Genomic DNA, 14,189 nt, shown 5'->3' with positions numbered 1-14,189 from the left:
CAAAATATATGTGAATTATTGGTGGATTTCATATGAACATTATCTGATCCGAGCGTGAGGAATTTATGCCATGGAAATTGGACTGTGCCTTCTGCTTCGGTTCCTATAGTGGCATGACACGGCCTGTTCGGTTAGCTGGTTTGTATCGTTGCTGGTTCGTAAAGAAGTATGATTAGCTGGTTTGTGTGAGAGAAAAATATTGTTTCGATTGAAAATTTACGATCCTTTACGACGAGCCACAGCTAAATGAACAGGCTCCTCGATCATAAATATCGGACATGTTTTGCTGGCACGTGCTCTGTCCCTGTTGCTATCTTTGGTTCTCAAAAGTTTCTTGTGGATGCGAGAGGTGGCACCCGAAGTCACCAGAGAAAGGGTGAGTCGGGTCGCTTCCAGATGCAGCCAAGTCCTGCGTCCGTGCCGGCACTGTAACCGTTGGCAATCATACGGCTATACGCTGGTCGAGTGTATCTAGCGCTGGATATCGGTCCAGCTCGAGCCGATTCGTTAGACTAACGAGCCCCAACTCGGCTTATTAATATTACGAGTCAGAACGACAGCTCGGGGCTTGTTCGTTATTGACTTCGAGCGGACTCCTTTAGTTCATGGGATATAAAAAAATAGAACACATATGTTTATAATATTTATACTATATTAATTTTAGAAGATGATATTTATCATTATGCAACCATACATGATTAATACATATTAGGTTTATCAAAAGTATCAACCATACAACATACCTTGTCCATCTATGATTTTGCAGTTCAACATACTAACTAGTTGCTTGTCACCATAAACTTAGAAAAGTCAACAGATTCAATGTCAGCATCATCATCTTCTTCCTGAAAAATAATCCATAAAATCAACGTTTAAGTACCACAACAATTATAAAATTAAAATTCATATCAAACAGCTGAAAATAAAGATTACATATCAGTAGAATAGGTGTACACTTCTAGGTCAGCATTATCATCTTCTGGATTCGTGGTCGTGTGCTGATAGGCCTCGGCTCGTTTCCGCTCATGGGTAGCTCGCGAGCTAGCTTGTTAAAATAGCAAGCTAGATTTTCAGCTTAACTCGTGAAAACATTAAAATGAGCCGAGTCGAGTCTAAGCCGAGCTGAGCCGGCCAGTCGAACGAGACAGAAGCCACGAGTATTTTGTACAATAGTTTAGGGCCAGTTAGGTTGCCGAAAAATTTAGCAAAACGACACTGTAGCGTTTTCGTTGTTATTTGGTAATTAGTGTCCAATCATAGTCTAATTAGGCTTAAAAGATTCGTCTCGTGGATTTCGTCTAAACTGTGTAATTAGTTTTATTTTTTATTTATATTTAATGCTTCATGCATGCGTCCAAAGATTCAATGTGACAGGGAATCTTAAAAAATTTAGCGTTTTGGGAGGAACTAAACACGGCCTTAATATACGCTGTTGCTTCGCCCAGAAGCCTTTTCGTACAGATAAATGGCTCTGGCCACAATCACTTTTTCAAACAAAAGGAGTTAGCAATACAGTCTGATTTCAGGAACAAAAGAAGCTATAGTTTAACAGTATTCTGTCCGAGCTTTTTCAAACAAAAGGAGTTAGCAATACAGTCTGATTTCAGGAACAAAAGAAGCTATAGTTTAACAGTATTCTGTCCGAGGATAATACGCTTGTTTGCAGATGTCGCAACTCCTTGCCTTCAAAAGCGTCCTTGATTGATATCTTATCAGAAATCATTGCTTGGTGTGATTTTTTATAGCCCTTTTCAGCTTTATGACTTGATCTTTCGGGTAAGTAAACCCGTTCATTGGTTGTCTAAAAGCTTCGCAAGAAATGAGTAAGAAAATGTCTAGGAAAGCTGTGGAGCTCATAGGCTGTTGTCGTCGTACCTTGTGATTAATGGAAGAGCTAGCGACGCGTCACTAGCAAATAGGAAAAGTGAACAACTGTCAAACTGTGTACATCTATTGTGTGGTTCACTGTTCGATGTTTTTACATGTATTAGGCATGAATTTGTGATACGGTGTTCTCCGTAAATTCGGACTTGGATGTGGGGGAGGTAAAGAAATACTATATCATGCTAAGTGAGTAATCTTTTTTATTTAAGTTGTGATAAAGGTAGCTATAAGAGTATAAGACGAACTTAGGAAAAACAGGTAATGCGGAAACGTCCACACGCTTACAAGTAATGATTATGAGGCTGATCGGCTGGCCTGAAAAAAAAAGCTAAAATATTATTCCGGCTGATTTGTTGTAAGAGAAAAATATTGTTCTAGCTGAAAGATACTGTTCATGTGAACAGTTGCCGCGTGAGTGAGCTGGCCAGCACCAGCCAGCCAGCCGGCTATATCCCATAAAAAGTACTGTATGTACCGACAAACATCGTCACGAAGGTTCAATTTGCTAACGGCCCCGTTCGCATGTCCTTAAACCTGGCTTGATCCGCTTTTTTCATTCGGAACCGTGTTTTTCTCTCATAAATTCCTCCAGATTCATCCAGATTCCTCTAAAATTCCTCCTAACGAACGGGGCCAACAAGTCATAAAGCAAGTGTTAGTATTGCTAAATGTATCCATTGAAATGCCACAGGCGTTTCACTCTCTGACGTGACAACGAATTCGGTGCTCGAATTTGTTCATAACGCATAAGACATGTGTTAGTATTGCTAAACGTATCAAGGCAAATGTCCATTCTATGTAACAACAAACAATTTGGCAACCCAACTCGTACTAGGAGCCATTAAATCAAGGCCTCTATTTTTTTATTTAAGGGCTCTTCTTACTTTTTAGTCTGTTTTTTATCTATTCTACCGTGATACCTTAAATCAGGCTTCCAAATCTGTTCTAATAGACAATGGTAGTTGGGACTTGCTCATCATCCGGACATATCCACCATCGTTCCAATCGACTAAGCTATGGGAGGTGCGGACACTGGCATATGAGACCCACTCATCATTTGGTCATATCCACCATCTTTCTAACCTACTGAGTTATGGGGGCATGAGAGGAGAGCGAGGAGCATCGAAAACGACACGGGGAGGGGAGCCGCTGTGGGGACGAGTGCCTCGTTGAGAGGGAATGAGATGCATTGAATGGGCCTCGCCAAGAGAAAGGAAGGGGGCGAACGCTAGGCTGAAGGGCTTTGTCACGCTGAGGCAGCCACACCAAGGGAGTGGAATAGGGCGGTGGCGTGGGAGAGAGTTGGGACAAAAAAAAGACGTAAGGGAGTGAGGTGGTGTGGGGAAAAATTTTCACGCTCTGGGAGATAAGGTTGATGAGAGAGATTCAGGTCGTTCATAAAGAACGATTGGCATGCTATGTTAGGTCTCTAGTGTGACAACAAACTACACATCACACTACCTCCGGACACGATTGCTCACATCCGTTGAAGACATACTTGCTCATAAGTTTGCCTTGTCTCTCAAATGCAAACCTCATGAGTGATGACCAATGTCACTATCATCCTGGTACACTCTTACAAGGATTGTTCGTGTCATCTTAAAGAAGAACATATATATACATAATTTACCTTACATAACTAAAGAAACACAAATCAGATTCAGAATAACAAATTTCAGTTCTTGCCTTGTCCTCAATATCATCTATTTTGATTGATAAATGTCTTCAATCCATTTAGAAAAATAAGAAGATATTTTTGTCACACAAGCCAAATTTATAGGATATAGTTGTAGCGGTACCATAACAGTTGTTGCGGATGGCTAAGGATTTTTTTCTCCCAGACACATGGGTGGCGGTCTAGCTTACGAATTGATATCACAAAGATTGTGTTAGGTTTCAACTCTTTTGTTGGTTGTGTGTCTCATGTTAGGCAGAAGTCGTAAGTTGCTCTTTGAGGCTTTTTATCATCTCGAATGATTGCTTTTGAGCAGGGACGAAGCTGAGAAAAAATTTAGGAGGGGCTAAACAACGGTAATTAGCAAAAAAAGAGGTTCATCAAATCTCAGCTCCTCCTACCTGTACATCTACAACTGAAATTTCAGACGGCGGCTCTACGGGGCTTCGCTTGCTCGCGAGCGGTAGGGGGCTGGAGCCCCCTACCCCCACCGCTGGCTCCTTGCCTGCTTTTGAGGTTTAATAATAGCTTTCTTTAAAAAAAAATATAGTTTGAGGTTTTCTTCTTCTTCTTCTCTTTTTTTTTTGGCATTTTTTAGCCTCAGCGCATCGGAAATTAAAGAGCAGGGGAATAGTCTTGCGAAAGCTTCCTCCGGTCCTATTGGCGAACAGGACAAACCACCGAAAACACATGCCAAAAAGGCAAAAACTCAGAAGACTCTCTCTCTCTCTCCCCCTGCTGAACACCAACTACCCCCCTGCTGAACACCAACTACCCTGCGCCGGGTCCAGGGTGCACCGGGTTCTCCCTCTCGCACCCACGCGGCAGCACCCACGGCGTGCTATAAATAGTCCACGAACGGCCCGGATACCTCCACCCTCGCATCGCACCCTCCCGGGCCGACTTCTCTTCTCCAGCGTCCGATCTCCCACTCGCCTCCCTCACCGCAGCTCTCTCTGCTCGGTCGCTTCCCCCCTCCGCCCTCCCCTGCGCGCGCGCTCACCACCTCGCTCTCCCCTCCCTCCACGTCGCTCGCGCCCTCGCTTATATAAGGTACGCCTCCTCCCCTCTCCAAACCCCTCCGCGAGGGCCTAGGGTCCGGCGCGCTGAGATGGAGCTGATGGATCTAGGGTTTCGGTTTCGGTGGTGGTCCTGCAGTGCAACAGGAGCTCATGGCGGACGCTCCGGCGAGCCCCGGGGGCGGCGGCGGGAGCCACGAGAGCGGGAGCCCCAGGGGCGGCGGAGGTGGGGGTGGTGGCAGCGTCAGGGAGCAGGACAGGTTCCTGCCCATCGCCAACATCAGTCGCATCATGAAGAAGGCCATCCCGGCTAACGGGAAGATCGCCAAGGACGCCAAGGAGACCGTGCAGGAGTGCGTCTCCGAGTTCATCTCCTTCATCACTAGCGAGTAAGTGCCTCAGCCGCGGCTGACTCTGACTCATCCTCTGTTTGCTTGGCTTGTTGCGAATTTGGAGTGGCGTTTCGGGCTTTAGCTTGGGTGGCGGTTTTGTGTTGACTTGTCCACGTCCACGTTTTGGGTCTGCTCTTTGCAGAGCGAGTGACAAGTGCCAGAGGGAGAAGCGGAAGACCATCAACGGCGACGACCTGCTGTGGGCCATGGCCACGTTGGGGTTTGAGGACTACATTGAACCCCTCAAGGTGTACCTGCAGAAGTACAGAGAGGTGCGTACTTATGAAGGTGTTGGGTACTTTGGGTTAATCGGATTTGGGGGTCATGTTGTGCAATCACCAATCTGTCACCTCGACTGTACCTCTGATTGAAACTTAAATAATCTTATTGGGCATGAGCATGATAAGTGATAAATGAGCTACCCACTTCCCTCCCGATGCTTCTGGTACATATTTGTACTGCTTTATAAAGAGACCCCATGTTCCTATGTAGTAAATACTGCTAGTAAACGTTAGTTGAGGATATAAAGAGATCCCCTGTTCCTATGTAGTAAATACTGCTAGTAAACATATTCAGAAAGACCTGCTTTCCCCCAAGTAGTTTTGTCTTAGGTTTATAAGGTGAGCCAATTCGAAAGCACTTTTATCCATTGAACACTGAACAGGGATCGAAACCTCTCTTTACTGTTCTTACATGGGGCTGAGTTAACACTCGTACTGGGGGAAGATAGTATATCTACTCACAACCCTCTGTGTCTGTTCTACGATGAAAAGTTTAGATGTAATGCAAATGGAATTCATAAGAGGTCTTGTAATAGTATAATTAGAACATCCTGTAGTGCAAGCTTTTAGTTACTTGAAAAACATACTTTTACGCTAAAGATACCCGAAACTATTCCACTCTAGGTCATATACGATCTTGCTTAGGGTCCAAAGTTTATGTAGTTTATTTTTTTTATATGCCCTATTTTATTGGTTGAATCATGTGTCTAATGAGGTTTCTCTTTTGGTCTTCTGTCTGGTGGATGGCATCACGGATTGCAGATGGAGGTATGTGGTATTAAGCACTTTGAGTTGTATTTCATAAGATAATTTTGTCTGATGGTGAATTACTCTATTGTTTTTCATATTTTAAGACACTGGTCTGTAAATGTTTTATACCGTGGAATTTTGTTGTTAGAATTGGCCTTGGTAATTTTAGCTAGCTGATCCTGTTTTCACCCTGACTCGAAGCACATGTGCACAGTTGAATTGGTTCTGAATGTCATGGAGTACTGAAGATATCTTTTTGTAAACGAATCTAGTTCGGCTAGTTTATGTATTGATTCCTTACTGGCAGGTCAATAAAAATTGAGTGAAACAAACTACTGTATGGTTGCCTAATAGATTTGACCTCCACCTGATTCTGATACAGATATGAATTTGGTTTCACTGACTGTTTAGCGAGTTTCCACTCCTGTACAATGCTTGGTACAGGGATCTGATTTTTTTTCCTTTCTAGAGGGTATAGGAGTAGCTTTTCTTATTATCCTTGATTTAGCTACCAAGCTTATAGAATCTGAGATATAATATAATGAACATTACTCTGCTCTTGATTCTTTGACAACCAACAGGGTGATAGTAAGTTAACTGCAAAACCCGGCGATGGCTCAATTAAAAAGGATGCCCTTGGTCATGTGGGAGGAAGTAGCTCAGCTGCACAAGGGGTTAGTTTTCTTGGCCTTTTTGTTTTCATTCTTTTGATCACACTGCGAAGCTAACTGTTTCTGCTCTTTTTAGATGGGCCAACAAGGAGCATACAACCAAGGAATGGGTTATATGCAACCTCAGGTGATTGACATTAAATTTTCTTGACAGTTGCTGTTTTCTTGACAATGTATAGCTTGGGTCTGTGCTAGAATTGTTTATTTACTGGGTTGAAAACTTGAACATGTTGGATTGGCAGATTAGCACCCTTAATTTTATCGCAGATGTGCAAATCAGTTCACATGTTCCATTTGCCTAGCTGTAATGAGTAATGACTAACAAGGTGCCCCCACAACAAATTGCTCCATCTGCTTATCTGTAATGACTCTTGAGGTGCCCCCCACTAACAATTTTCAGTATTTGTTCCACACATAATGATATCTACATATGTTATGGTTTTTTTGTTCATCTATCAATGTTTTTTTTTGGGTCATGCTGCGGTTGGCATATGATTGCTGACAGTCCCCCTCTTTCCCTTCTCCAGTACCATAACGGGGATATCTCAAACTAATGAAGATCTGGACCTTTTCTGCTACAGCTGCTCTTCCCCGAGGTACAAGCTCATGCTTTCATCCAATTGCTATATGTTGCCATGATACAGAGTATCTCATGTGTTGCTACATTTACGACACAGGTGGGTTATTTACTAAGACACCTGCGGCGACCATTAAAGAGTAACCAATCACCCCCGATAGGTCCGTTTTTATCTGCAAGAACTGACGAGGCAGCTTGCTAGGTGTAAATCGCTTCCCTGAAAGTAGTTTCGGTTGTGAGCTAGCGCCGTTGTTGTATGTATATTATTAAGAATAACTTAATGATTGGTCTTTCAGCTGTCATTTGGTTACATGTATTTCTATTGGGAGGCATAAATATTGTGTAATTTGTGTCAAGACTTGTGTATTGAACTTTGAGAAGAGATGCTTTAGTCGTAACCAACTTTGGATGCCCTTGTAACCAACTTTGGATGCTCGTGTAATAGGGAAAAAAAAAGATTGTGGGCGTGCACAAACATATTTACTGTAGGCCGTAATAATTACGCGTATTGCCGTATTTTCGTGGTCCCATCATTCCATTTTACCGTACCACCATTTGAAATCCTGAAGGAACGTACTTCCAAAGCCGAAAAACAAAATCCTTTGTGAGCCACCCCACTCGACACCGCCAGTCGTGTGAAGGCGGGCTTCATCCGTCCACTCGACACCGCCAATAGTGTGAAGATGACTATTGTTCTGAGTCATATTATATAGCCATACAGGTATAGTCGTATAGAGACTCGGCAGCATAGACTAGGGCCCAGATCGACCATGACTAACTACCGGCCATGTACTTTCGAATGTGCATTTCAAATATGCAGCAGCCAGCGAGCAAGAAAACATATAGTATATTACTGTAGCACATAGTAGCATCACAGTTCCATTACATTCACCGCCAGAGCACAATATGCAGTAGCAAGAGACCAGCGAGCAAGAAAACATAGAGAGTAGCATTTACCGTCACTACCAGAGCACGAAGGCCTAGTCTCTTTGGGACAAAATTATTCAAAAGAGTAATAAATTCCATTGCTTCCAAGCATGATCGAATGAAACATGCATACACCCCAAAAATACTGCTAAATAGTCACCAAACTTCGATGATCAGTGAGCAGACAGAATTGTCTAAAATATTCTACGTGATATTATAAAGGATTCCAGAACACGTTAAAAATGACAAATGGTACAAAAATCATCTGACCCCAGTACATAGCCCAAAGACTCCCAAGCCTAACCGTCAAATGTAGGAATGAACATGCCTTCCCCCTATCTGATACTCCGTATATTTAAGGCCTTCACTCAGTTACTGATCGCCTGAGCACTGAACTGACAGGAGGAAATTGTGTTTATGACAAACCAACACGTGCGCGTCCAATACAACTAGATGAAGTTTATATAGGAAAAAAGGGACAGAGATGTAGACGCCCTGGTTACTAATACCTAATAGCCTTATGATGCTAAAGTGATTTCCGTTTTTCTATACAGACTGCATCATCTAGACGAGAGAATCAGTTGAGCAGACTACGTTGATATCAACAGACACTGACAGGAGCGCAAGGTTTGCTAAGCTGGTTTACTCACTTGCACCTGCTTGTACATCTGGTGCCTCAACCGTGGTATCCTCTATAGTCTTCACCACCGCTGGAGCATCCTCATCTAGTGCTTTAGCTGTGGCACCCACAGCAGTTTTTTCAGAGTTGGTGGTATTTGTATCTGCTGGTACAATGGCATCCTGCAGAGTCTTCTCAACTGTAGTTGAATTCTCATGTGTCACAACTGTGGCATTCTCTACAGGTTTCTCAGCTGCTGTAGATTTATCATCTAGCACCTTAACATCCTCTACCATTTCGTCAGCTGTTATAGCTTCTTCAACTGGTGCTCCAGCTGTAGTTTGACCTTCGGTTGTCTCCCCAATATCTTTATTTGCTATTTTCTCATCTGGTGCCCCTACTGTAATTTCAACTTCTTTGGTCTCCCCAGCTAGTGTGTCAGCATCTGCTTTATTTTCTGTTTTCTCATCTGGTGCCTCAAGTGTAACTTCACCTGCCCTGGTCTCCTTAGCTAATTTGTCAGCATATTCTTTATGTTCTATTTTCCCCTTCTCGTCTGGCGCTTCCTCCTTAGTTTCACCTTCAGCAGTCTCCTCAACTACTCCTACAGCAGCAGCAGCAGCATTCTCTATATTCTCCTGGACTGGTACTACTTCTGCCTCCACAGTTTCATCAACCATGACCGTAGAGTGCTCAGTAGTTGCATCAGCCATAGATTCATCTTCAGAAATTTGTCTTCCCACCTCAAGTTGTCCACCTGATGCTTCAATTACAGCTTCCACTTGAACAGTCTGCTCAATACTATAGCCTTGTTCGCCTGATACTTCAACAGTAGTTTTGGATTCCACTTCAACTTCTACTTGCTCAACTGCACCTTGTACGAAAGGTTCAGCAGCAAATTTTTCAGATTGTGACTTTGGATCTTCAGGTCCCACTTTTTGTTCAGTTACTGTCTGTCCCACTAGTTTCTCACCAGAGGTTTGACTTTGTAATAACTCAGGAGATACCATATGCTCTTCTAGAACTTCATTCCCAGTATCATCCACAGTATGATCTTGTGCAGTACTTGGTGCTTCAGTGTCTGCTTCAAATACGGCATTATCTCCTGAAATGTGACTCTGTTTTGGAGCTTCGACTACAACATCCGTTTGCATATTATCTGGAGCATTCTGAGGCAACTCTTTTATTATAGCATCAGAATGTAAGGTTTCTGTCTCTGTGGGTAGATCACTGATTGAAACTTCCTTTTGAATGTAAGCTTGCTCAACATCGCCAACTTGCTGAGACGACGCTTCAGGTACAGATGCAGCTTGCGTACCTTTCCCAATTTGATTAACATGGCCAATTAGCTCGGCGTCAATCTTTCCAGCTTTCTCAAGCCTGTCAACTTGACTGACAAATGCACTGTCTGCAGCTTCCACTTGAGAAGTTTGCCTCACAGTCTCAACTTCTTCAGACGACAGCTCTCCTGCAACTTCTACTTTATCTGTTTTCTGCATCAGGTCAACTTCCATGGAATCCTTAGGAACTTCGGACTTAGTCAAACCTAGAGAAAAGGCATGATCACATGGCAGAATTAAGCATTTAATTTTATGGAAGCTGCAGAGTAACTTTGTTAAATACTGCCTCCATTTCTTTTTCTAAGGCATATTAGGATTTAAAAAAAAGCAATTAGAAGTATACTTTGACTATCAACTACTCTTATAATATACCATCAATTGCTGCAAAACCAACTTGTGTTGAACTATATGTGGAATGTGAATCCGTTGATACAACTTTTATGTCCTAAGCATGCATATAATTTGAGTAATATTGGTAAAAGAATTATGAGGTTTGACTTTTTAAATCCTAACAAATAAACAACTAATATAATGCCCCATATTTTGAAACAGAATATAGACATGTAAATTGAAAGAATGTTTACCTGGAATCTCCATGTCACGATCTTCAGGGTTTTTCACAGGATTATTTGCTGATAGTGTCTCTAGAGAAAATGGCATATTGACAAGACGATAACTTCGAAGCAAAGGTCCAAAAGTGCCATACTTGCCAGCAACACTAAAAGCCCTTTCAGCATCGGCACGCTTTTTAAAGACAACTTTAACAGTTTTTGTTTCCTTGTGTACTTCTGTCTCCCTTTCTTTCAGTGGTCCATAGCGACTGAACATCTTAACAAGATCCAGTTCTGAAGGAATAGCAGCTGATCTGCCAAAGCTCAAAACAAGTGCAGTGGGCTTCAACTCATCAACCATCTTCTCATCAACATGGATGATGGATCTTTCCATCACTTGTATCTGTTTTTTAGGAACCGGATCCCCAAGTTCCGACAAAGGTACATATGCATGTCTTGAGGATCTCCGCCTACGTCTTGGCCTTGTATTGGGACTCTCTTTTCTGAGGTCATCAATTGGATGATTATGCAAGCTCAATCCGGACCAGTACGAGTCCTGCATATGGTCCGTTGTCTCTACCTCAGGAGAAGGTAAAACTTCTTTTCTCTTCCTCCCTCTCCTAGATGTACCTTTATCAACAATGTTAGCTTCAGTAGTTGTAGAAACAATATAGTTTCTGTAATCATTGAAGTAACTGATTATCATTGGTGAGAAACTATATCCATTCATTGGCTCTGTTGCAACCATGCATAACTGTGATAGTAATTCCTTGGGATCTGCAGTGTGATTTCTGTGCAGACGTCTCCTTTTCGCTCGTTTCTCCACAGTAAGTTCATCACCAGCATCATCACTAGAGATATCAAATTCCCCATTCTCTCCTTCAGCAGCATTCTTATAGGCTGTTGGTTCATTCTGAGCCTTCATAATGGATGAAGATCCTGTCAGCTGGCTTGCGGCTCGCCGAATACACTCACCGATCTTGAAGGAACTACCACCAGTTGGAGCTGATGACTTCTCTGAATCTTCAAATGAGTCGAAGTTTCTTTTCTTCTTGTTCTGTAAGTTGTCATAGTCATCAAAGTCCATACCCACTTGTTTCTCATTGTAGCTAGTATCATTGATCTGATTAGATGTGCTTCTTTTCTCCATCACCACCTGGCCATCACCAGGTTTTTGTTTCCGAGGTCTCCCCCTGCCCCTTTTGGGCTTCTCTTGAGTAGGACGCACTTCATTAATCACAGGCTCCTCGACCATTACATTCTGGGTGGATAAAGTGTCTGTACCATCCAGACCATCACCATCCTCAACCCACGCATCGCCAGTTTGAAATGATGCAAGTTCAGGACATCCCTTAGATCGATAGAAAGAAGTAAGTTGAGAACACGCTATCACTAACTCCAACAGATCACCTCCTTGGCCAGGAAATAGAGCTAACTCCTTAATATAATGAAGAAGGTTTTGTGGACTGAAACAGTTTAAGATCTCGGGCCGATTAACTGCAGAGCAAGTAACTCCATCCTTGAGCCCAGCATTATCAACCGTGTAGGACATGCCATTATCAGCAAGCTCTTCTGGCAAACAAGAGCAGCTCATACCTGACAGTATCCGCCTTGAGAGTTCTTCAAGTGCATTATTAACTGACCCAACAAAGGCATCTGAAGTGCTCTGTTTCTCCATTTGTGAATAATTTGTTACAAAAGGCTTCAACTGGGATTCATCGCACCATGCAAAAGTATTGTCACCAAAATAAGCTACCAAGTGGCTGCCCTTTTTCTGATGCTTCAGCGCCAATTCAGATGCATCCGATGGATCAAAAATTTCACCAGGCCACCAAGGATGACTTTTCACTTTACCCCAGACAAGATCAGTAACTTGAAACCCACCTTTATCAAGAAGAGGCAAGCAGTATCTAGCACCCTGATGAACATTCCCCAGACTAGCAGCCTCTAAGTTGCTGTCCGGGCCATTTCCGCTGTCAGTAAGCTGCTCACTTGTCTGTGGGAGCATTTCAGATGCGTTATCCGGCTGGTCAACTGCAGGTGCTCCATCACCTTCATGTTCCTTGGAGCTTCCCTCTATGTCACCAGGCACATTGTTCTGTATTTCCGTATCAGAATGTGCTACACCATTATCGCTTTCATTATTCTTTCTCCCAGGCTCTGCATTTACAAGATTTTCTTCAAGTTCATTGGATTCTGAAATGGAATAGGTGAATACAATTCAAGATGTTTAGTTAAAACGGTGCCATCAGTAGGCAGCACACCTACAAGCACAGGGCTCTGAGCGGTCTCCTTACCGGCTTCAGCATGTTCAGGAGTCGCAGAATCAGCAGCAGCAGCCACATCTACCACCAGAACCGGCTTCCTCTCCGTCTCAGTCAGCAGACCACCAGCTCCCGCTTCTAGCGTCCCCTCCTCGCCACCGTCCTCTCCGTTCACCGCCTCCACGCCCTCCACGGGCTCATCTCCGGGCCCTTCGGCACCAACCATACCAGCCGACTCGGTCGCGTAGAGCGGGTCGGTCACCGCCACATCTCCCCCTTCATGAGCCACATCCATCGCCAACGGAGCCTTCCCTTCCACTTTCACATCGGCGGCGAAAGCAGGCACCTCGCTCTCAGCTTCCGACATCGTGACGTCAGCGCCCGCCACCAGCTTCGTCTCGCCACCCCCAGGATCCGAGGCCGCGACGGCCCCCGAGCTCATCGGTGCGAGGCCTCAGCGCTAGCGCCGCTCCCCGGACGAGGGAATCTGGAAGGACTGGAACAGCGGGGGGGTAGGGAGTCAGCGAGGGGGGACCTCGGAATTCTCCTCGATCCAGCGAGGCGCCCAAACCCTAGGAGCGGATCAGCGCGGGGGAGCACGGAAATTACCTGAGCGAGCGCCGAGCGGGTGGGGGACGGAGACGGGGAGGGCGCGCGCGTGGGGAGGTGAGAGCAGCTCCGGAGACGGCACACGGCAGGGCGAGAGAGAGAGATGCGGAGCCGGGGCCGAACTGGGAGGTGGTCAGGAAGGGGAAGAGTGTACCGGTACTCGGTTTCCGTGTCGTGTATCGGCGCTCCCTGGTACGAGCTCGGAAGCGGGTAGGAGTAAAGTGTAATGAAATTTAGTTTAATTATATTTTAATTTATTTCGATATATGTAGATTGAGATGAATACATGTATATTTAAACACGATCGTAGATATTGTTTTGATGCTCATAAATCGTCACCATCGTTTTCCATAATGCTTCATTGTGCATGTGATGCCAAAACCATATATACGGAGTATTTTCTTCGTCGCATAATAAATCGGAAGGTATCTAGACAAGTACTTTATCGCTATAATTAGAAGTTGATTTATTCTTTATGTGGTATAAATTCTCAAATACAAGATTTATTAGCATATAGACTAATGTGTTCCATGGTAGCCTTGTTATCTCCTATATTAAATTTGACAAAATTAGGAGCTCTCCACCCTGCAATTATATCAAAGTAAAGTGGGTATGGTTATTGTCGACATA

General features: G+C 43.9%; 2 protein-coding genes across 3 annotated transcripts; one reads left to right on the top strand and one right to left on the bottom strand.

The window, feature by feature from the left end:
- Window positions 1-4,439: 4,439 nt before the first annotated feature.
- Window positions 4,440-7,776, top strand: LOC136517725 (nuclear transcription factor Y subunit B). Its single transcript, XM_066511369.1, has 8 exons — window positions 4,440-4,612; window positions 4,718-4,967; window positions 5,113-5,242; window positions 6,014-6,019; window positions 6,583-6,675; window positions 6,749-6,799; window positions 7,200-7,268; window positions 7,350-7,776. Exons 2-7 carry the CDS (start codon window positions 4,732-4,734, stop codon window positions 7,224-7,226), a joined length of 543 nt encoding a protein of 180 aa, XP_066367466.1. The 5' UTR covers window positions 4,440-4,612; window positions 4,718-4,731; the 3' UTR covers window positions 7,227-7,268; window positions 7,350-7,776.
- A 473-nt stretch (window positions 7,777-8,249) lies between these two features.
- Window positions 8,250-13,745, bottom strand: LOC136516193 (PWWP domain-containing protein 1-like). 2 transcript variants are annotated; one of them, XM_066509556.1, is made up of 4 exons: window positions 13,560-13,745; window positions 12,984-13,446; window positions 10,720-12,882; window positions 8,250-10,341 (listed from the first exon to the last, which is right to left on the bottom strand). In XM_066509556.1, exons 2-4 carry the CDS (start codon window positions 13,390-13,392, stop codon window positions 8,819-8,821), a joined length of 4,095 nt encoding a protein of 1,364 aa, XP_066365653.1. In that variant the 5' UTR covers window positions 13,393-13,446; window positions 13,560-13,745; the 3' UTR covers window positions 8,250-8,818. The 2 variants fall into 2 exon arrangements, with proteins under 2 accessions (XP_066365653.1, XP_066365654.1); XM_066509557.1 differs by having other exon boundaries at window positions 10,720-12,846.
- Between the last annotated feature and the right edge of the window lie 444 nt (window positions 13,746-14,189).

Source organism: Miscanthus floridulus, chromosome 17 (assembly GCF_019320115.1).
Source record: "Miscanthus floridulus cultivar M001 chromosome 17, ASM1932011v1, whole genome shotgun sequence".
Classification (NCBI taxonomy): Eukaryota; Viridiplantae; Streptophyta; class Magnoliopsida; order Poales; family Poaceae; genus Miscanthus; species Miscanthus floridulus.
The sequence above is the reverse complement of the archived record's forward strand: the minus strand, read 5'-3'. Positions and strand labels throughout refer to the sequence as shown.

Excerpts from the sequence above, each read along its gene's own strand:
- LOC136517725 (XM_066511369.1), top strand. The coding sequence starts at position 4,732 with ATGGCGGACGCTCCGGCGAGCCCCGGGGGCGGCGGCGGGAGCCACGAG. Across the intron at positions 6,676-6,748 it reads GTAGCTCAGCTGCACAAGGG|ATGGGCCAACAAGGAGCATA; the intron begins GTTAGTTTTCTT and ends TGCTCTTTTTAG. Across the intron at positions 6,800-7,199 it reads TGGGTTATATGCAACCTCAG|TACCATAACGGGGATATCTC; the intron begins GTGATTGACATT and ends TCCCTTCTCCAG.
- LOC136516193 (XM_066509556.1), bottom strand. The coding sequence starts at position 13,392 with ATGAGCTCGGGGGCCGTCGCGGCCTCGGATCCTGGGGGTGGCGAGACG. Across the intron at positions 12,883-12,983 it reads TCCTGAACATGCTGAAGCCG|AATCCAATGAACTTGAAGAA; the intron begins GTAAGGAGACCG and ends ATTCCATTTCAG. Across the intron at positions 10,342-10,719 it reads TCGTGACATGGAGATTCCAG|GTTTGACTAAGTCCGAAGTT; the intron begins GTAAACATTCTT and ends CCTTTTCTCTAG.